A 22,034-nucleotide genomic window follows, 5' to 3' on the forward strand; every position below is an offset into this window, starting at 1 on the left:
GAGCATACAGTATTTTCCGGAGGATTTGTAACACTTTTGTTCGAAACTTCAAACTTGGCAATTATACATACAAATTTGAAGAAATGATTGTCACCCCGCTAATGTGGTCGTCGCTTAACCTCTGTTCCAAATACTATGGCCACTTCTGGTCACACCGTTCGACTGGGATGTGCCGAACAAAAAGTTTAAAGTGAATGCAAAGTTATCAAAGCTGATTTTCTATGGTGTCTCCATGACCGCCATGGGATTTGCACCGATCGCATGTTTAATATTATTGGTGGGAAATTCATTTGGCCTTGGAAAGCTGGCATTTGTCGAAGTGCTCGTAACTGTATTGGCTTTGTTATTCTCAACGCTAACTATTGTAGCGGAATTATTGTTTACAAATTATTCTGGCGAGATGGAACTTTACCACAACTATTTAATCTCACTGGAAAATCTGGTTCAATCACGTAAGCTCACAAGCTCAAATTTATGTATGTACATTTGTTGTAGTATCTGGGATAATTAGAAACTATAAGACAGCTCAATGTAAAAAATAGGTTGAGTAGCCAGGTAGGGAACGTCCATAAATTATGCACACACAAATGAGGACTTTTTAGACCCTTCTAACCCCACTGTCGCGCGTTACGCCCACTTTTAACATGCGGCGAAAATGGGGTTGTCACGCATAACCAGACATCGGATATGAATGACCGATAAAACCTCAAAATATGAATGAAAAATTACCGTAAACATCCCAAAAATATGACCATACAAATGACTTTATTTTTTAAATTTGTGGCTTAATTTTTTGCTATATTTTCTTGTAATGCTCAATTTTTATCAAATAAACAAGTTCTTTGGCGATTTAATGCATTTCCAATGAATTAAATCACCTTAGGCGAAAGTGAACGTAAAATTCTGAAAGTTTCTCACAATGAATCATTGTGAGAAAACTGAATTTTTTGTCAGTTTTTTGTCGATTTGGTTGCCAAATCTTAGAATTTGGCCAAAAATGATAAAATGAACGAAAAAAACCCGAAATATGATCGGAAATATGAATATGTCCCAAACCCCGAAAATATGACCAATATGAGAAAATATGCTTTGACCTGCGTGACCTACTAGTGACCATAAACATTCTCAGAAAGTTTGGCGACTGTAGGTCAATAAATGGAAAAAGTCATTTTTCATTCATAACCGACGTATGCGCATAACTACAACCTCCCTCAGTCGTGACATAATTTATGCACTCACAATGGAGGTCTCCAGGAGACCGTCTCCCACCAAATGCACTCCAATTCTGACCAAATTGGCATGAATCAATAAGAAATTTGATAAGTATGAAATATGCGAAGCATACTACCTGAGAATATTCAGATTTGTCAGAGATATGTACATCCATTCGGAGAGGAGAAAACGCGCAGTAAATTTGTGAAGGGTAACATTTGTGAGATTTATGAAACACGTTCTCCTCTAAATATGGATGCAAATATCTCTGGCCGTTTGAAAATTTCATATTGACTTTTGCCACTAATTTGGCCCAAATCGGAGCGCATACCCGGAGGACCTCAATTTCCGGTAACCATGTTAATAATTGTTTTTTCTTCAGGTACCAAGCCAAGGGCAGCTACAGTTTGGTCATTTAAATTAGAGACTCTTTTTGCATTTTGCAATTTTTCCCAGGATAGCAACAAATTAAAATTAAAATTCGCGAAGAGCCGTTCGTAGACTTATGCAATGAATTATTTGATAGCAATTGCATTTTTTAATTGGCATACAATTTGTGAACAGCTCTTTTTAAATTTTTTAAATATTTTTCTTAGTTACCAGAAAATTTGAAAATTTACCAAAAGAGTCTCTAATTCAAATGACCAAACTGTAGAAAGTTGGATCTTTTAGGAATATACCTGAATTGTTTATTCTTCGCTTTTGCGATTAGCCCCTGGCCTGCGGTCGCCTTCAACATTGCCTTTGATGTAGAACTGGATCCCATAATTCTAATCATGAAACACATCTTGCCCCATTATCGAGTCCTGTTCCAACTACATTATTACCTTGTTCGACCCTTATTTATCATTCCCTTGGCCCAATGCAGTCGCACTTTGTGCTTTGTCACACTAATGTACGTCATACAGGGTCACCTCGTCCTAACTTGTGTCGACCATCTGGACAAAACCGTGTTTCGGGTGGCAAGTAATTTCCGCCAAAGGGTTGACCAATATTTGCGAGATTATAACAACTTGCGGATTTGTGTCATGATGATATCGTTGACGGCCGGGCCGTTCACGTGGTTCGGGTTGACGTCCGGTTTCATAGTGTCCGTGGTATGCAATTATATTTGGATTCGATTAAGGAACGAAATTCGCATGCCGATGTACATGCTTTTCCCCGCAATGGGAGTAATTGTCCCGGCCACGATTTTGATGATGTTCTCGTACATGGTTCCGGTTAACGAGAATTCGAAAACTATTTTGAGAAAGGGTGCATTTAATAGTAGTAAAAGTAAGGAGATGAAATATGTGAGACGCAAGTTGTGCTCGATGCAACCACTTTGCATTTATGGGGAAGTTATGGGGGTTAGGATAATTAGGTGTGATAGGTCTGCAAGGACGCAGTATTTTTCGGGGATGTTGCATAATACGGTGAGCGCTGTAATGGTTGAAAGTTGAGAGTATGTAGGGAAAACATGGATAACGACATATGTATGTACATACATACCTGTTCAAAAATTTATTTTTCATTCAAAAGTCAGTCATCCTAATTTCTCGTTGAAGATTTTCCATCACATTCATTCGTTTTCGTTCAAATTCAGTTCATTTCACTTCATTTCTCACTTCGCACCATGTACATATTAGGCATAGGCTGAAAAATGAAGAAGTTGCAAATCTTTTCATTCACAGTCATTCATCTGAAATGGCAGAAGAATCCTTCACTCATTTTCATTCAAATCAATCAAATGGCAGGAAATTTATCCTCATTCACTACAATAATCATTCAAATGAATGAAAGTGAACAGGTATGGATAAGGGTGAAAAGCATGTTCTATTTATTTTGACGCATTTTTGAGAGACACTAGTCAACATGGAAAGCCTATTTCGCCGAAAATGGGCATATAGTTAGATTTATGCATAATGATAAATATGAAATGATAAAAAAGGTGACAGGCATAAATAATTCCCCTGTATATATGCAAATTTGGGCCAATTTATATTTTAAACAGTAACAAATGTGTACCACATACATATAAATAATCACGGATTATAAATATTATTACAGCCAATAAAAACATTGATTTCAATTACATATGTACAACTCGGTGTCAGAGAATCATATTTCTAATTTACTAATTTAAGAATATTAATTTCCATTCATAAAAATTCATCAATTGTTCTTCACCTCTCGTAATCTGTCCATCCATTCATTCGTTCCTCACATTTGGAAATATTTCCGGGAGTCGGTCAGCTTGACGATATCGCTTTAAAAAAATATGTACATTTGTTATGACGAAATCAATCTCAATCCGTGCCTGCCATTGAAAATGGAGCCGGGCGGCCCATTCAACTTCTCGTCGTTGTCAACAACAACAACAGCAAATCTCCACGTCACACATTTCGAAAAATTAATTTTGTTCTTATATCATTTCAAGTTGAGAAAAATATAATGTCAAAAGCCAACCGATCCGGGGCCGGAGATTTTTCGGTCTTCGGGAAAAGGTCCACGCCCACCACAAGTATCAACGTGATCGCCGGTGGAGCACGAATAAAGACCGAACCAGGGGAGGAATTCCAATCGTGCGGGAATGGAAGAGACGGTGATAAGCGTAAGGGTAACGAGGTCAAGGTGAGGATTAGCCCTTAAAATATGATTTTAGTACTGTCGCCCATAATTTTTATTGATTGGGGTCCTATTTTTCTAGCCGAGAGCTGGCCCCTTTAAGAAATTTCGTTTGAGACAAACCGAACTAAAATTTGACAAGGTTAGTAAGTTATCAAAATTATTAAATTTCTTTGCATTGCAGCGTATTTTCTATAGTTCAATAAGTTCAATGGTTAATGGTTGATTCGCATCTCTTTTTCAGGAATCTCCACCTCCTTCTCGTGCCGTGGTGCACTCATCTTGGATCAAAATGGACAAACATAAGATAATCCCAAAAGACGACCGATTCGAGATAGAATATTTTTCCGTCTTCAGAAATAGGACCACGGTCACCTCAACTGCTAACCGTGAAGCACGAATAAAGACAGAACCGGGGGAGGAATTTCATTCGAGCCGGAACGAAAACGAGGACGATAAGCGACAGGATGTGGAGGCTGATAAGATCAAGGTGAGTGAAGATGCCTCACTGAAAAATATGACTTTAGTATTTTTGCATACTTTTAATTTTATATTTGTGTTCAATGTGTATTCTAATTTTTCTAGGCGAAAGTTGACCCTTTCGAGAAGTTTCGTCGTGATATGCAAACCGAACAAAAATATGTGAAGGTATATAACTGAATATTAAATCTCTTTGAATCGTAGATATTTTTCATAGTTTAATTCATTTTATTTGGTTGGTTCTCATTTTTTTCAGGAAACTCGACCTCCTTCTCCCGTCGTTGTCTCCCGATCATTGGAGAACTCTTCGAATGAAGTCGTCGTCAATCTGGATCAGCAGCAGGGACGATCCCCTAACATGAACCGGCAGACAGAATTACCATCAAACTCGGAAGAAGAAGCACCGTCTCAATCGAGTGCTTATCAGAGGAAACACTCGAACAATTCTGCTAAACGCAACACAGAGAAGAAGGGAGGGGTGAATTTTCTCTTAAAATATATCGCTCTAAAGGTATGTACGATTTGTTAAAAAGGCCTCAATTAACTAAACAGTTGACTTATCAAGTTACACTCTTAAAAATAATGATACCCTTTCGAAAAGTAAATATACTCTAATTTTGTTTACATTACGTAAACTATACAAAATCCAGAGTAAACTTTACTTTTTACCAAGTCATCGATACTCTAGATTTATTAGAGTTCGATTAATTAATACAGAATTCAGACTGCATTTACTTTTTAAAAAGGCAACATTATTTTTAAGAGGGTACTTTTCCCCTAAATAATTGTTAACCATCTTTTCCATATTTCCCCAGCGTTCGGAAGGTCCCTCCAGCTGCGACAATTGTAGGAAGCGGTTCACCGGAAATGACGACGACGGACACAAATGTAGGGTCACCACGAGTCCGAGAAAATTCCCATGTTCTACTTGCGGCAAAGCCTTCATTAGACAAGATCACCAGATCGTTCACAAACTCGGTGTGCACGACATGGTCAAGTTCCCCTGTGCCAAGTGTCACATGAGGTTCACCACGCAGGCTTCCATGAAGCGACACGTGGACACCGTCCATTCCAGGATTAGGCACCGTTGCTTCCGCTGCGGGTGGACATGCACCAGGATGGAATATCTGAACGCTCATTGGAAGAAGAAGCACCGCTTCAATCGCTGAAACACTTACGCAATTATTTGCTTTAATTGAAAAAAATAATTGGAATCTCATTAAAATGGAAACATTCGACGATAAAATTGTAAACCTTTAGAATTTGTACCTTTAAACTTTTATGAATTAGTATTGTATTAATTACCAAAATTATGCTGTTATACGTACACGCATTATGGATATGGAATTAGCCATATGTGGAAGAATTGTTATTATTCTCACAGTCAAAATTATTTTGTGGCGTGTAATAGTAATGTAACTTTAATACATTCATTTAGCAAGCTGTAATTTTTGAAATTCCGTCTTATCAAATTGAACTAGAATTAATTACTAATTTAAATTTAGTCTGACTAGAAAAGTAATGCAAAATTGGAAAATAAATAGAGCATTTCTGGAATTTAAAATTCTCTCATAAAAGCTTATCTTTTGAACAATCAATTTTTCAGTGTAAAAGATGAGCTCATTTTTTCATAATAATGTTTACCCTGATCAACCATTTTATCGGACTTTATTCCTTGTTTCTGATAAACCGGATTTCCCTTTAAACCGAAACCCTGTTTTTAACAGATTTTACAAAGTCGGAAACCCCAGTTTTGCTTGGCATAACACGAGATCGTACAGCTCGACAAGTGATCATTTTCACCCTCGTAAAAACCACGCTGGCAGAAATAACCACTGTTTTCCTCCATTCCACCATAAACACACCCACCCATACGACTAACGCTACGCCATTTAACACAATAAACTGCTTCAAGTGTTTCAAACTAATGAACGTTTCCTCCTCATCCGAACCCTTTCTACTTTCTCTTATTTGGTTTGGCAGTTCTAATTCAGCGAAATTTAACAAAACGTCATCGAAATGCCGTGTTATTCCGAACTCTAACAAATTCACGTGTAGCTGCGTCGCCCTCCTGGCCAACGCAAATCCGAAAATGGCCCACGAAATTGTTCTACTTCCGAATGCAAACTTGTCACAAATATAATTTTCACTGTCACCTTTCGAGCCATAAATCATATCTGCGTAATGTTGTAGCTTCTTCATACGAAGTGGGATGGTAGGGGTTACTCTTTTGTCGAGATAACCCACCCAAGATAAGTTTCCCCACTGCAGAAAATCTTCGTCAAATATGTACCTGAAAGTTGTGACGATGTGAAACGAATCGTTAATTCGGTTGGGTGGAACGCTATGACTTTTTAGCACGTTGACGAACGTGGGATGGTGCTTATCTATATCCTCGGGTAGGACTAAATTTCTCGTAAATCCGACCACGTGTTTGGAAGAATTTATAAAGTTTGCAACGTCCTTGTACCGATACGGTTTGGCGAGTGCGATTAAGCTGCCGGTGATGATGCATTCGTAGCAGGTGGATATTAATAGAGCTAGAAAGACGAAGGGGACATGTTTCTGGGTAAAATTCCGGATAGGTTCCCGTGTCAGGAGGGAGAATAAGAAGTAGGATGATTCCAAAGTGGATTTAAAGGAGGATCCAATTCGTCGCATAATTTGGTGGAGATAAATGTTCCCATAATTAGGCCGGGTTGTATACCTGTTCAAAAAATATTTCTTCACTTATGATATTCATTCATTCATTTTAAAAATTGGAAAAAGTTATTCATTCATTAAAATTTGAAGAGAAGTATTTATATATATTCATCATTCATTTTTAATACATTTTAACGCAAATTCGCCTTGTTAGGTGGATTTTTCAATATTTCCCATGTACTATGATGCGTGTGCATAGGTCGGAAACAGGGTTCGGAAAAACCCGGGGTTTTACTCTGAAAACAACTACCCCGGGGTTTTACTGGGTTTTACTGGGTTTTGGGGTTTTACTGGGTTTTACTCAATGTTTGGGGTGAAGTCATAAAACTTACAATGTTACGTCAATTTGTTAAATTAATGAATTTTATCAAGATTTATTAAAGAACTTCAATTCAAAATGCCAGGAACACAAAAAAATACGAATTTGATCAAACTCCAAGTTAAGCTGTAAATTGTGATTTTTAGGTCATAAACAAAAATTCGAAATGAATAGAGAATATTGATCAGAGTACTTAATTCGAGCTAGATATGCACCTGCAAACTGATTCTATTGATTTATCTATTTGAATTTTAGATAAAACTTAGTAAAACCCCAGTAAAACCTCTTTAACATAGTAAAACCCGCTGGGTTTCATTAATTTACGACCCAGTAAAACCCCAACCCAGTAAAACCCGGGGTCGGAATACCCTGGTCGGAAAAGGAATAATAAAGGAAATTATTCATTCTTACTTCATGAATATGAAACTAATAAATATGTATGCATTTAAAAATTTCAAAAATCTTGAAAAAATGCTTCACTCATTATTCCTGAACTAATTGAATTATTTATGAACGAATAATTTATCCATTCTGTATATAACAATTGAACAAATGAATGTGAGCAGTCATATGTATGTACATACCTGCTAGTTATTGATGACGCCATAAATGCGAGAACAATTCCAATCCAAGCGTTCCCTTGAAACGGTTTCATCCAATTTTCTAAAGAAGCGCTGAACCGCGCATGCGTCCGACAGTAGACCACGAAGAGTTCGGCTTCCCCTGACCAAACGATTCGACTTATCAGAGGCAAGATATTTTCGTCCGGATTAGTGAATTGTAAGGAGATTTGGGGGGTAAAGTAATTCATGTGGCAAGTAACGTTGAGGATAACTTGAAGAAGTATGAACTCTTCGACTAATCGGTCACACAAGCCAAATTTACGATAAGCAGCGTCGCGTCGGTAAAAAGATAAGATGCCCAACTGGATCGGATGACAGATGAAAGATTTCCATGGAGTCGGGTGAAATATGCGGACTATGTGTCCTCGATGGTTTACATCGGTGGGAAGGAATCGATTACCTGATAAAGTCGTATTTTTTTAATTGGTTTTATGTATAGCATAGAGGATGGAAACTATGAGAGAATTTATTAAAAACTGTTCAAATCAGATCGACATAAAGCGATTATTGATAAAAAGACCAAAACCAAGATGCATACACTCCATAGTTTTAATATACATAAGAGTAACCGGTGTTCATATTTGACTCTACCAAAGTGGCATTGATAAGTGTAATACCATATAGTAATAGCTCGGTATTAAAGTTTTACTGTATCGAGAGCAAATTTTTACGGACAGGTATAATTTTAATACCAAGCGGTAGCAACTTTAATACCGGGAAATCAATATATGCCTGACTATATCAGATTTCTAATGGTGTTTGTAACATGTGACTCCTATATAAATACGTATTATGTATTTATGTACCTTGGTACAAATCCCGTAGACTGAAATCTTGCTGTTCCATTAGTTCGAACTTTTGAAATTGTCTCGAATAGTAGTATCGAATCGGGATGTTTTCAATGTGAACGTATGGTTCGATTGTCAATATATTTGTGGATAACAGCATTAGATAAATTGACGTGGGAAATTCGGTGCAGACGAGACAAGAGACCAATGGCATATCGACGCCTGGAACCATTAGTACGAAAACAGCATTCAGAATGAAGGGATGAAGCGATGGGATATATCCTGCCTGAGCTACTTCGTTGTCGAAATCTAGAAAATTTTGCTTGTCTGGGGTAGTGGGAAGGAAACAGATTTCAAAATTTATGTTGTGCCTGGAAACCCATGGGATACGTGTGTAAGACTGTTTAATGGAAAAATTGTGGTTAAAAACTACTCGAAACTACTATTGGAAACTTGCTTGGAAAATAGGTGGATCAAAGGCTCACCAAGATTGGTATTGTTTGGTACACCTATGTAATTTAGGGGATAGTTTACAATTTCACTGGAAATTATTTGTGCGGGGTGGAATATGAGAAAGAGGCGGATTTGGAAAATTTCTAGTTTCATTTTGATTTCTGGGAAAATATTTAGTATTAACGTTTAACCAGTTCAACAAATGACAGATTAGAGCATGAAAAAAGTGAGGGCTTTAGAACCTAAAAGTTTATGTGTAGTTTTGCGTGATGAAAGTACGGAATATTTGACATTGGAGATTTTATCCCAATAAAATATGTCCGGTATGTGTACAGTGGCCGCAGAAGTGTGGGGATTGAGGGACAATGAGTGATATGAATAAACTTAGGCAAAAGCCTTTTCCCTAGGGAAATCCCCGATTTCATATGAATAAAACTTGGGGTCTTTCCTTTTGCCTAGGTCAGGGAAAAAGGCAAAAGCTTTTACCCAGTCGTCGACCTTTTCCCCCGTCACGGGGGAAATTTATATGAATAAAGTTAGGCAAAAGCCTTTTCTAATACGGCAATTGCCTCTAAAACGCCGATCAGGTCAAACCCATCCCCGATACCAAGAGAAAAGCTCATTCCGGTAATAATCCGGTCGAATTGGCATTACCAGGCGATGGCTATATATGTGTGACTACCGCCATGGTGGTAATTAATTTGTTACCGAGTGGTATGTAGTTTTGTTACCTAGTGATAGTAAATTTATTACCGAGTGATAGTAAATTTGTTACCGAGTGGTATTATATTTGTTACCGAGTGGTAGAATATTTCTTACCGAGTGGTAGTAAATTTCTTACCGAGTGGTTGTAAATTTATTACCGAGTGGTAGAAAATTTGTTACCAGTGATAGTAAATTTGTTACCAGTGATAGTAAATTTGTTACCAGTGATAGTAAATTTGTTACCAGTGATAGTAAATTTGTTACCAGTGATAGTAAATTTGTTACCAGTGATAGTAAATTTGTTACCAGTGATAGTAAATTTGTTACCAGTGATAGTAAATTTGTTACCAGTGATAGTAAATTTGTTACCAGTGATAGTAAATTTGTTACCAGTGATAGTAAATTTGTTACCGAGTGGTATTAAATTTGTTACCGAGTGGTACTAAATTTCTTACCACGCTAGTAATAAATGCAGCCGGGTAGCAATCTAAATACTACCACAGCGGTAACAAATTACTATAAGTCGGTTCCACGGTTCATACCAACATACATATGTAAATATGTATGTATGTATTTACCTGTGTTACATACGTACGCATGCGTGCGTACACTCAAAATTTAGGATTTTATGACAAATTGTAAATATCAACTTTTTAATTTACATTCAAACTCTAGCCAAAACCAAAGCCAAACCAACTGGTATTAAATCATTACTGAATAGAATACATATATGCTCTATGGGTACTGGTACCAATCCGATAGGAAGTTATTAGCAAATCAATACCGGTACGGAGTATATATGTGACTCTACCAGATTTTTAAAAGTGTAGAATTTACTAATCAGATCAGCAAATATGACAACTTGTTCACCACTTACAATGCAGGTTTTTCACATGTAAAACTCAGATTTATATGGGACCAATTTAAGTTAACTACAAAAAATAAGCATATCCGTATTTTTGCAATTTTTATAATGCGCTAATTTGAGCGCGAGGCGCGAATTTTAAATTGTTTTCCAGCCGAAACCCTGGGTTTTCAAAATGTTCTAAGTTTTCGAATTTTAGCGTGAGTTAAAAAATTCGGAAACATATCTCCAGAATGACTTGCTAAAAATCCAATTGTCGCGAAATTTAAAATTTTTTACCAGTCTTTGAAATTTTGAAAGATAACAATTCCCGTCTATTCAGATTTAAGCTTACAAGCATTATTACTAGGAATTTGCACCAGAACGAATACAATAAAGGCAAATGCAATTTTCCCTAAGGGTAAGGGAAAAGGGTAAGGCTAAGGCAAAAGGTTATTCATACCACGCAGGGCATTTCCCTTTGCCTTGACCCTTTGCCACAGGCTATAGCCTTTCCCTTTTCCCCTTTCCCAGGAGCTTTTGCCCGAGTTTATTCATACCAGTAAATGTTCCCACGGTTATTCGATGTCCCATCATCTGCCAATCTTATGTTGCGTTATTTGTCCTCCCTCTCCTATTCTACCATGTTAATGTCCCCAGATGGCTTCGACGGACTCCGTGTGTTCGCATATCGGACCTGATAGCTATAGTATAAATTATTCAGTAACGTTATCAATTTCAATGTACACTTAAAACCTGTCCAGTATTTAGATTGCAAAATTCATTAACAAAATTGGAATACACGCGATATTTTTCTTCCTCTATGTATGTATCTATGTACAAACGTAGGCATGCTGCGATGCTAATGGTAAGCAGGAGGAGCGACCCTCTGTACACACACACACACACACAAAGTAGATGAATACTACATACATTTTTCATGGGTGTTAAGGAAGTCAAATGAAATGATGTTTCCCCCGGAACTTTTACAGGATGTTTTTTAAGGATGAATCATTTCAAGATTATGACCATGCAAAGCCAAATGAGTTTGCGAAATATTCAGGCCTAAGTTTGGGACTGGACTCAATGTTTTATCTGCTTTCTATATTTTCATCATTTTTTGCGGCCTGTGCTTTGTCCTGTGTATCGTTGAGCGATTTACATAGCACTGACATGCAACATTGCAGGGTGCAGAAATTTGTCAAGCAATTGTTGCCAGTGGCGTCGGAAGGCGGGGACATATGGAAAAGTTAGAATTGTAAGATATGCACATAGAAGAATGCAGTGTTTATTAAAATTCAAGATCGTACGTAGGGAAAGATATAATTTTTAGTGATTTTCTTGAGGAACAATGTCCTCCTGTCCACCCGCTTCCGCCGCCACTGTAGCTCTGAGCTCCTGGTTTCCAACATTTCAATTTTGGGAACCAGGAAGTTTAAAACATAGGTAAGCATTTTAATATGCATTGCTAACAAATGACATTGTAAACACATTTAAATCGTATGTACGTACAGTAAACATACGTGTATGTAAATACCGTTAAGTGATTTAACATTTTAACTAAATAAATTTATTTTAGTCCTGTAATATCGATCCACTTTTAACTAACAGACATAGTTACAATCATGAAACACAGGCAGAATTTGAGAAAGATAATAAAATCAGAAAGATTAATTATAGGAATCATGCTTATTTATGTGTTTACTTGTGTTTTGGCGATTTATTCCATTTTCGAGGACGAAATGAACAACAGCGATTTGGGTTCACTAGCTGAAGCATCAACACCTTTCCTAACCAATATTGAGTAAGAATATATTCTAAAAATTTGGGAGCGTCCCATATATTCATACTCCGTACTGATATTGATTTGGTAATAACTTCCCACCCGGTTAGTATTAGATTGCTTCTGAGTGATCAATTTTTCATTACGACAACATTACTAAACTGTAATGCTAGTTGTTACCGTGCCGGTAGAGTGCACGTACACCAGCAAAACTAACGATATTTATTAAGAATAATAAGTCTTCTCATTACGACTAAATAAAAACAGGTCATCAGAGTTTAAGGAATTTGTTGGAAACACCAAACTACAACAGGATGACGATCGCTTGATCAATTACATGCGCCAAAAAGTGTTAATTCCGCCACCCACTCGTAAGGAACCTGTACTCTTGAGTTTGAAAAATCCTCACAAGGAACCATCCCAGCAAGAAGAAATTTACAGATATGTCTTCAAATTACTTGGTGAAAAGGTGCATTCTTAAAAATAATGATACCCTTTAGAAGCGTAAATGCACTTTCAATTCTATATTAAGCAAACTATACTAAATCCAGAGTAATATTAACTTGATACACACTAAAGTTTACTCTGGATGTCGTAAACTTTACTTAACGTGAGACTCGTGTCGTCACTACCAACTAGTACCAACGTCATAACAATGACGTCATAACCCTACATTTTCAATTATTTCTCAGCTACCAGAAGGAATTTTGAAATTCTTTCTACCGCTATTTTAGATAATTCCGTTGTGGTCGTACTAGAATAAGAGATTCAATATTTCGGTGGTTTTCAAAAGCTGAGGTACAAGAAATATGTAAAAAGCATAAGACCACCTGTTATATTCAATTTGTACCACAGCAAAATTGGCCAATGGAAATGGAAAAATTTCAAAACCATCATCTTAATTAGCTAATTATCTACAATAGCCGTAGAAAGAATTTCAAAATTCGATTTCAAAGTTTCGGAAAATGAGTTTGAAATCTATGAACATGACTGTGTATCTATGCATGTAAAAGTATGGGAGGGCTGGGGTGTGTGGAGTGAAGGCTTCGCGATTACATTAGCCGAATGATCCGAACGATTTTATTATTTAACACCATTCTCTTTTAGTTTGGCGTAGAAATCATACGAAATTGAATAATTTGAACGACAAAATAAAAAAAACTGGAGCTAAATAATAAAATAATTCGGCTCATTCGGCTAATGTAAGTCAAAGTCCAAAGGGGGGTGCAAATTTCGCGCAGTTTAATTTACTCCATGAATTTTTGAGACAACTCCGTCATCGATAGGGACGTTAATACAAAAGTGGATTTACTGTTTATAAAGTCGACATTATTTTTAAGTGTAATATATATTTATGCGACTTTACGCTTTATTGAAAATGAAAGATAGGTTGATAATTAGTTAACGTGTAGGAGGACGGATTTTTCATCGAATGTGGCGGAAACGATGGAGAACTATACTCGAACACGTTGGCGTTGGAGTTGCTCCACGGCTGGACAGGGCTCCTCGTTGAGCCAGATCCACTTCCTCTGAGCAAACTTCGAACCCGACGTCGAAATGTCTGGATTGCTCCGGTCTGTCTCTCCGGTGTCACGTGGCCCATAAAAGTAACTACTCTAAATCCACGCAGGATTGAACTTTTATAGAAATTGAGAATTCTGAGAAACTACGCTACTCCCAGTCTCAAAGTGATTTGAGAGATTTGATACCGTCAACATGATTTGAGGGAATTTGAGACTATGTATGTACTTTGATGGATTGGGTAGAACACCCAGCAGCTCAGACCAGAGATCTATTGCTGACTCTCCATTGAATTTAAGACTAACAGTGGCGTAGTTTCTCGGAATTCTCAATTTCAGTAAATGTTCAATCCTACGTGGATGTAGAGTACAAAATTTATTACAGTGAATCCGCGGGTGACGATTTGGCATCCAGTTTTTTTGTGTGTAAATACATGTACACTTATATTTTCTTAACAAATCGAATTCCGCTATAATATTCATTCACTTCAGGTGGACATGTTTCGTCCAAACAATGACGATCTCATGACACGATTGGGGTTTGTGGAAAATGCCTCCTTCACTGCAGAATGCTATCCAGTATTTTCACTCCTAAAAGCTATAAATATCACTTCGGTAGACTACTTCAGTTTGGATATCGAGGGGGCGGAGCTGCCCGTATTAAAAACAATTCCTTGGAATCGCGTTCGAATAAAGGTAAATATTTGCACTGAACTGTTAGAAATCTGGTATAATCACGCGGGGAAATTGATTTCTCGGTATTAAAGTTGCTACCTGTTGGTTCTAAAATTATACAAAGATTCTCAAAAATTTGTTGTCGATATGGTAGAAATTTAATGCCTAGCATATTTACATACTATACACCGAATTACTACTTACTATCTACTTATCAATGCCAATAACAATTTGGTAGTTTCACGTATGAATGCCGCTTGGAATGATTTTAATACCGGATTTTTAAGAGTGTACACATATTTATGAGCATTACATATTTTCTGCCCTATTCATCTACATATTGATTTCCAGGTTATATCCATTGAAGTTCCTCTCAATTTCCAGGAAAGGAAAGCAATTAATTCGTACATGAAATCAGTGGGCTATAAATTCATGACGCACATTTCAAATACATATTCACACGATAATATTTACATTCATTCGTCCGTCTAATATGATGCATAAATTATTCAGGCGTGAAATTTAGATTGTTTTATTTTATTTTTACATATCTCTTTAAAGCAGGTTGCGTATAACATAAATAATTTTACTTATGTTAACAAAGCCTGGTGGTTATGTAAATAATTTCCGTAGTATATTGCAATTGTATGTATGTATGTACTTAAGTATGTACATATCTCCCGACAAACTATCAATTTTACATATATATTTGTATAAAGCAGCCCAGCCTTAGGTTGTGTCTTCTAAGCAAATTAGTAAGAAATGGTTTCCTAAATAAATTTTGTAACAGTAAATTTCCATATTTATACATATGCTCATGAGCAAAAAACGGAAAACACCGCTCATGAAGGAAGCTGACAGGACAAATTATCTATAATGTACATATGTAACTGCATTTCAATAATTTTCCATCCAGATTACACACGATTGTTTGTCCAATCATTAGCAATATCAATAGAATGGATCAATACTGAGAAATACTTAGTTTTCCTGTTACGATGCCAGCCTCGACAAATAAATGCGTAATTCTGTAAAGAATAAAGATCTGAGATTATGTAAACAACCGTCAGGTAACATTACTCACAAGCTTCTTCTTATTTAAAAAATAACAAATTAGTACATGTCAATAGTTGGAAATCATCATGTTATAAAGGTGTTACATACCTTTCGACTTTCGACCATAAAGACTTATTGTTAGCAATTAAATCCAAACCGTAAGGATAAGGGTTAGTAAAAACAGACATTTTCTAAATTTCCTGGCCAATTCGGTTCTAGCTAATCAAAACCAGAACCTCATCTTAGAAAACAAAGTTTTTTTCAAACTTACAAACTCAACTTTGGTGTACATTGGTGTTAATCGCTCAACAATACAAACCCCTAAGCTCAGTGCGCATAAAGCAATTAAAATATAGAACGAGGACAAAACATTCGAATCTAGTCCCAACTTTTGAACTGGATATTTCCCAAACCCACTTCTCTTATCAGTATCAAAATCTTGAAATGACTCATCCCTAACAAACATCCTGTAAAGGTTCGCCCAATAACTGTGAATCCCTGAACTCATAAAAATCTGTATCCGTTTTCCATACACTAGGAACATGTGACCACTCCTAAAATGGCCCATGGACCATCCCGTATAAGATCCCGCCACGGGTTCCTTTCCCTTTTTAAAATGGCTCACCTTGCCCGTGTAGCGCAACGTATTTTCAACATTTACCCGCGTATCGACATAAACCCTTCCCTTGCACTTCGGATGTGACAAATTGCCCCAGAAATGTTCCGGATGGGAGAACGTCAAAGCTTCACATTTGCCACATACGCCGTTCTCTTGGTTAGACATGGCCATTGCAAAGTCCTTTTGCCAGCATATTGGCGACTTCAGCCATCCCGAAAGGAAATATAACGGGTCCGGCAATGGATTCGGTGACATGAGGGGCTTCTCATATATTTCATATATCCATTTTGGAATCGAGAAGAAGTACGTGAAGTTAGCAATATCGTTGAATTTCTGATACTTTGACGATGTCTGAAACGGGGAGACGATTTCAGTCGTAAAAGTGGCTTTATACCCGTTGACCAGAATAATGCAAGAAATACCCCATAGCACGAGGACCCCTTTGGTAATAATATTTACTCCAAGAAGTTCTTCACGCCCACCCGACTTCAAACTGCTCGACTGTTCTAGCAAGGTAGCGCCAAAGTTGAAAACATTCTCCACAGTTTTCCCACCAGATGGTGCCCCTATCAAGCACCCCAAGGATACCAGGCTGATACCCACTGCTACCCAAATATATTCATCGAACGGATTCGTATACATTTTATAGCTCAAAATTTCCTGCACGCCGTCACACGTTAAAAAATTGTACTCTACCCGTCCCGAAAGCACGGTGTATCGTCTGTCGGTTTCATACGGTTTTGGAATTTCTCCGTGTTCCGGAATGGACACCCAGATCCGGGCCTGCCAACTAGGCAAGTCTCCTGTGGCGTTGAGTAATCCTAATAAATCTGGAAGAATAAAAAATGCAGCCATGTGTTCATATGGGATCAGTTTTAACACGTTTGGTGCCCAGGAAAAGAATAGGTTGGACAGTGGTTCTGGATTAAAGGTGTCGAGAATCCCTGCTTCATGAAGGTCAAGCAGACACTTTTTTACAAGGTGCAGCCTGTCCGGGATGGTCTTGCAGGTGTCATGCGTTCTCATTACTTGAAAGGTGTGTCGAATATGAAATAATGAGATTAAGTATTCAGATTCCTCTATGTGGATAACCGCCTCTATAAATTTAGTTAATTCCCGCGGTAATTTAGGTTGATTAACTTCTTCCGTTAATAATGCTACTGGGTGATATTGACGCGTACACGTGTAGCATATCATGACAAGCTTCTTGCATTTGGGTGTGTCTTCTTCCATAGTTCTTTGTGGGATTAGGAACGTCTTGCTAAAATCTGCCCAGAAGTCAATAATCCTTTCACGTCCGCCATTTTTTGCTTTTGATAACCACGAACTATACTCTTCTCTAAGAAGTGGAATTACTCTGAATTTAAATGAGATGGGAAGTATTGCTAGAACATCTTGCAAAAATTGTTGATATGCGTAGAGCCCCTCTTTATCCACAGGTACGGATTTTCCCGTTGTGCCATGATTTCCCACAATGTACTGCACGTAGCAAGACGATTTGGACGTTAAGGAATGCTTCACGTCGGAGTAAAAATATGGGATAATTTTCAATAGCGAGAAATTATCTACTTTTGTAAAAATGAGGGTGGGTTTTACGACTTGGGCGGCACTCCAGAGGTTGATATCATCCAAGGAAAATAAACTGTTGGAAGTGGGACTTCCGAACATTGAGAGGCAGGAGGAAAACGTATTGTAAAAAGATGTGAGTCCGAGCACTTTACAATTTGAGATGGTGCAACTACTTCCGAAGTGAAGTATAAAAATGGTAAATTTTAGGTTTAATATCATTTCAGTAGATACATGCGCAATATTTGAACTTAAATAGTAGAAGGTTGACTTGAAGAGAAAAAAACTTGGATACACAGGTAAAATAATTGGTGGTATGGTATTTTATAATGGGAGTGGAGGTATTATATAATTGACAACCATTGATAATACGTGAACTTTGCCATTAAATTCATGTCACAAGATGTATAATGTAGTGACTAATGAGGTACAGAGTATAAATCCAGGTCGAACTTTTCCTATTTCGATATCTGAGGTTGCCGGATAACCTTTAAGATTTAAAAATGAATGGAAGGGAGCGCACACACATTTTTGGTACAAAACTGTATTCAAAGTAAAAAGTTTGTGACTGTAATACCAGCACTATATTTAACCAATTATTTCTGTAATTGGTGCGAAAAAATCCTGTTCAATACCTTACAAAGTGTGTTGACGTCAAAGTGAGTGCGCAATTTCAATTTTGAATCGTTTAAGTTGCTTTGAGTTACTGTAATACCAGCACTATCTTTAAGTAATTATTTCGCTAATTAAAGTCAGTAGAAATTGTTTTTCACTTTACAAAATTTGTCAACTTCAAAGTAATTTCACAGTTGTAAATTTGAACTGATTAAGCCGTTTTGAGTGACTGTAATACCAGCACTATCTAAACCAATTATCTCCGTAATTAGTAATTATGCTCATCACAATTTACAATTGCATTACAACTTTTTTAGAATTTGGTAGAATTTTATTTTAAATAAAAAAACGTCATGGTCTATGTGTTTGTCCCCTCCAGCTATCTTTATGCTGTTTTCAATGCTGAAAAGTCTTATGGCATTCAGGTCGAACTCAGCCCTATCTCGGTTCGATCTGGATTTATACTCTGGTGAGGTATACGTATGTACTGACATATGTAGGAGGTCAGCCAGCATATTTTCTCCAATTTTGGCCAAACTAGATAACAAATTTACTTAATATGACATTTGCAGAAAGTGCGATGTATCTGACAATGTTTTGGTTTGTATTTATTTGCATCTAAATAAACTTGTCATCGATTCATGCTATTTAGTTTAACAAAAAAATGTAACAGCATACGCTGAGAAACCTCTACTATCGCTGATAATTTCTAAGTGCGTCACTTTATGGTGACAGGTTAGTTGTAACTATCAAATATTTTGAGTGGTGTCCTACAGTTTGAAATTCGGTTTATGTAGAAACGAATCAACTTTGAAGTTAAGTGTTTCAATTGAAGGAACGACATTTCTGGATAAGTGTTATTTGCATCGATTTAATCGATTTTAAAAGTTTAGCAGAATGAACATAAAGATATTTTATGGAAAATAAATTAGTTCTTCGTGCATTACTTATTTTTGTTTTGTCTGAGTAAGTATGTACGCAAAATTGACAACTAGATACTTTAAAATTGCACACTGTTAAAAGTTTTAACGCCAGTGCGAGTAAAATCTCATCCCGTGTGGGATTAAAAGTGCTCTTACGCCAGACAGGGTTGCAGAGCACGCGAAGGCAGAAGGGTAACGCAGTTTACTCGGAGCCACAAGCAGTTTACGCACACCTGGGTAAACGCATTTCGGCGGTAACAATGCTGAGCAGGGTTACGTTTACTGAGCTTCAGTTAGTTTAATTTCCCCTGGAAGGGGTCAATTTAATTGCGGTAGTAGTAAATATTAAAATGCAGTAAATGAAAGCTTAACCCGATTTATCGATTCGCATTTTAAGATATTTATCCCATTTATTAATTAACAAATAGATTAATTGAATAACAAATACTTAAGTAATTGACTAAATAATTCAGAGTATAAGCTGTGTTCGCAGAGTTGGTACTAAATAATTTATCACAACCTATGCATTAATTGCCCAATGAGAGCTTGTACGGCTGGTGACCCAGATAAATCTAAGTTACCAAAACTCTCTCGACATTTAAAACATACGTAGACGGCTCCAGTTTTTAGTTGATGAATTGCTTTGAGGAGTTTTGACCTGTGTCCTATACCTGGAACGAGTTGACGATGTCTTTGTTGGAAAGTTCCAAAACTGCTTCTTCGTTAATGTGATTATCTGGAAACTAATAAAAATAACAAATTTTATACGGTGGAAAGATATTAACATGAATTAAATTTATGGAATACATTTTTAACAGTGCATATGTACAAGCATACCCACACTGTTAAAAATGTCATCAACTTTAATTTGTGTTAATATTCGGGTGACGCTGGCTGGGGTAAAATTTATACGAGTCAGAATTAAAAGCTCTACCCATTACCAGGTAACACGCAAGACAGTGCCAGAAATGGTAAGAGCTGCAAAGTTACCCTGGCTGGCATTGTGAGCAACCCTTATAAAGTTGCCATTAGATTTTAACTCGGTGCGAGATTACAAATGGGCGGGTTTTGGTCGAGGCTGCCACCGCGCTCCATTCATTCTTGTACTCCTATATATATGCATATCTCGTTCCAGCTCGGCGATCTTTGTGAATTTCCAAGATTTAAAAAATTTCTAACGTAAATTTCGAAAAAATGTCATACGTTGAGGTCTTCTTCAATAGTGCGGTTTGGATGATTATATCACCAAGTTTGAAGGTAAGTGAATTTACTTAATAAATGTAGAAGCAATATAGGAATTAAGTATTCCATAAATTTAATTCATGTTAATATCTTTCCACCGTATAAAATTTGTTATTTTTATTAGTTTCCAGATAATCACATTAACGAAGAAGCAGTTTTGGAACTTTCCAACAAAGACATCGTCAACTCGTTCCAGGTATAGGACACAGGTCAAAACTCCTCAAAGCAATTCATCAACTAAAAACTGGAGCCGTCTACGTATGTTTTAAATGTCGAGAGAGTTTTGGTAACTTAGATTTATCTGGGTCACCAGCCGTACAAGCTCTCATTGGGCAATTAATGCATAGGTTGTGATAAATTATTTAGTACCAACTCTGCGAACACAGCTTATACTCTGAATTATTTAGTCAATTACTTAAGTATTTGTTATTCAATTAATCTATTTGTTAATTAATAAATGGGATAAATATCTTAAAATGCGAATCGATAAATCGGGTTAAGCTTTCATTTACTGCATTTTAATATTTACTACTACCGCAATTAAATTGACCCCTTCCAGGGGAAATTAAACTAACTGAAGCTCAGTAAACGTAACCCTGCTCAGCATTGTTACCGCCGAAATGCGTTTACCCAGGTGTGCGTAAACTGCTTGTGGCTCCGAGTAAACTGCGTTACCCTTCTGCCTTCGCGTGCTCTGGAACCCTGTCTGGCGTAAGAGCACTTTTAATCCCACACGGGATGAGATTTTACTCGCACTGGCGTTAAAACTTTTAACAGTGCATAGATTCGACTGGACATGGTTGAATGGACATGAATTGACGATTTAAATTTATATCTATTTATATATCGGGTATATGTATGTACATATGCATATACATACGCATGTGTATCGACTATAGTTAATCATGCAAACATGGAAATAAACATCTATCCGTGTGAAAAAGGGCATCTTTTGAGAAGTGTTTCTTCTAAATCTTTGTAAACTTTACAGTGTAATTTTAAATGCAAATAAATTACTGAAAGAATTTTGTTCACGGGAATAACTATAATTTTATATTTTTTTCAAATTTTGTAAATATACATAATCATTTGTCACTAATCCTCAGTTATTCAAAATATCTCGTCTACAACTGAATGTACTGAATCCTATCCGTCGCGTATAACCACCATTCTTCATGATTTTCTCCAAACATGTAAATCCTCCTCAGTTCTGGGACCCACGCCATGCCAAACCGGATCGCAGAATATTCCATGAAATGCTCCAAATGAATACTGCCCACTTCCCGTGTCGTCGGTTTGAA

General features: G+C 36.9%; 2 protein-coding genes across 2 annotated transcripts; both read left to right on the plus strand.

Moving 5' to 3' along the window:
- Nucleotides 1-3,541: 3,541 nt before the first annotated feature.
- Nucleotides 3,542-5,838, plus strand: LOC110861623 (zinc finger protein with KRAB and SCAN domains 1). The gene is made up of 6 exons (XM_022110755.2): nt 3,542-3,825; nt 3,902-3,961; nt 4,064-4,309; nt 4,405-4,467; nt 4,556-4,810; nt 5,115-5,838. The coding sequence occupies exons 1-6, from the start codon at nt 3,646-3,648 to the stop codon at nt 5,466-5,468; spliced, it is 1,158 nt and encodes a 385-aa protein (XP_021966447.1). The 5' UTR covers nt 3,542-3,645; the 3' UTR covers nt 5,469-5,838.
- Nucleotides 5,839-13,940: 8,102 nt separating this feature from the next.
- Nucleotides 13,941-15,835, plus strand: LOC118433166 (protein Star-like). Its single transcript, XM_035844828.1, has 3 exons — nt 13,941-14,124; nt 14,530-14,733; nt 15,064-15,835. The coding sequence occupies exons 2-3, from the start codon at nt 14,536-14,538 to the stop codon at nt 15,202-15,204; spliced, it is 339 nt and encodes a 112-aa protein (XP_035700721.1). The 5' UTR covers nt 13,941-14,124; nt 14,530-14,535; the 3' UTR covers nt 15,205-15,835.
- Nucleotides 15,836-22,034: the final 6,199 nt, after the last annotated feature.

Source organism: Folsomia candida, unplaced genomic scaffold (assembly GCF_002217175.1).
Source record: "Folsomia candida strain VU population unplaced genomic scaffold, ASM221717v1 Fcan01_Sc043, whole genome shotgun sequence".
NCBI classification, from domain to species: domain Eukaryota; kingdom Metazoa; phylum Arthropoda; class Collembola; order Entomobryomorpha; family Isotomidae; genus Folsomia; species Folsomia candida.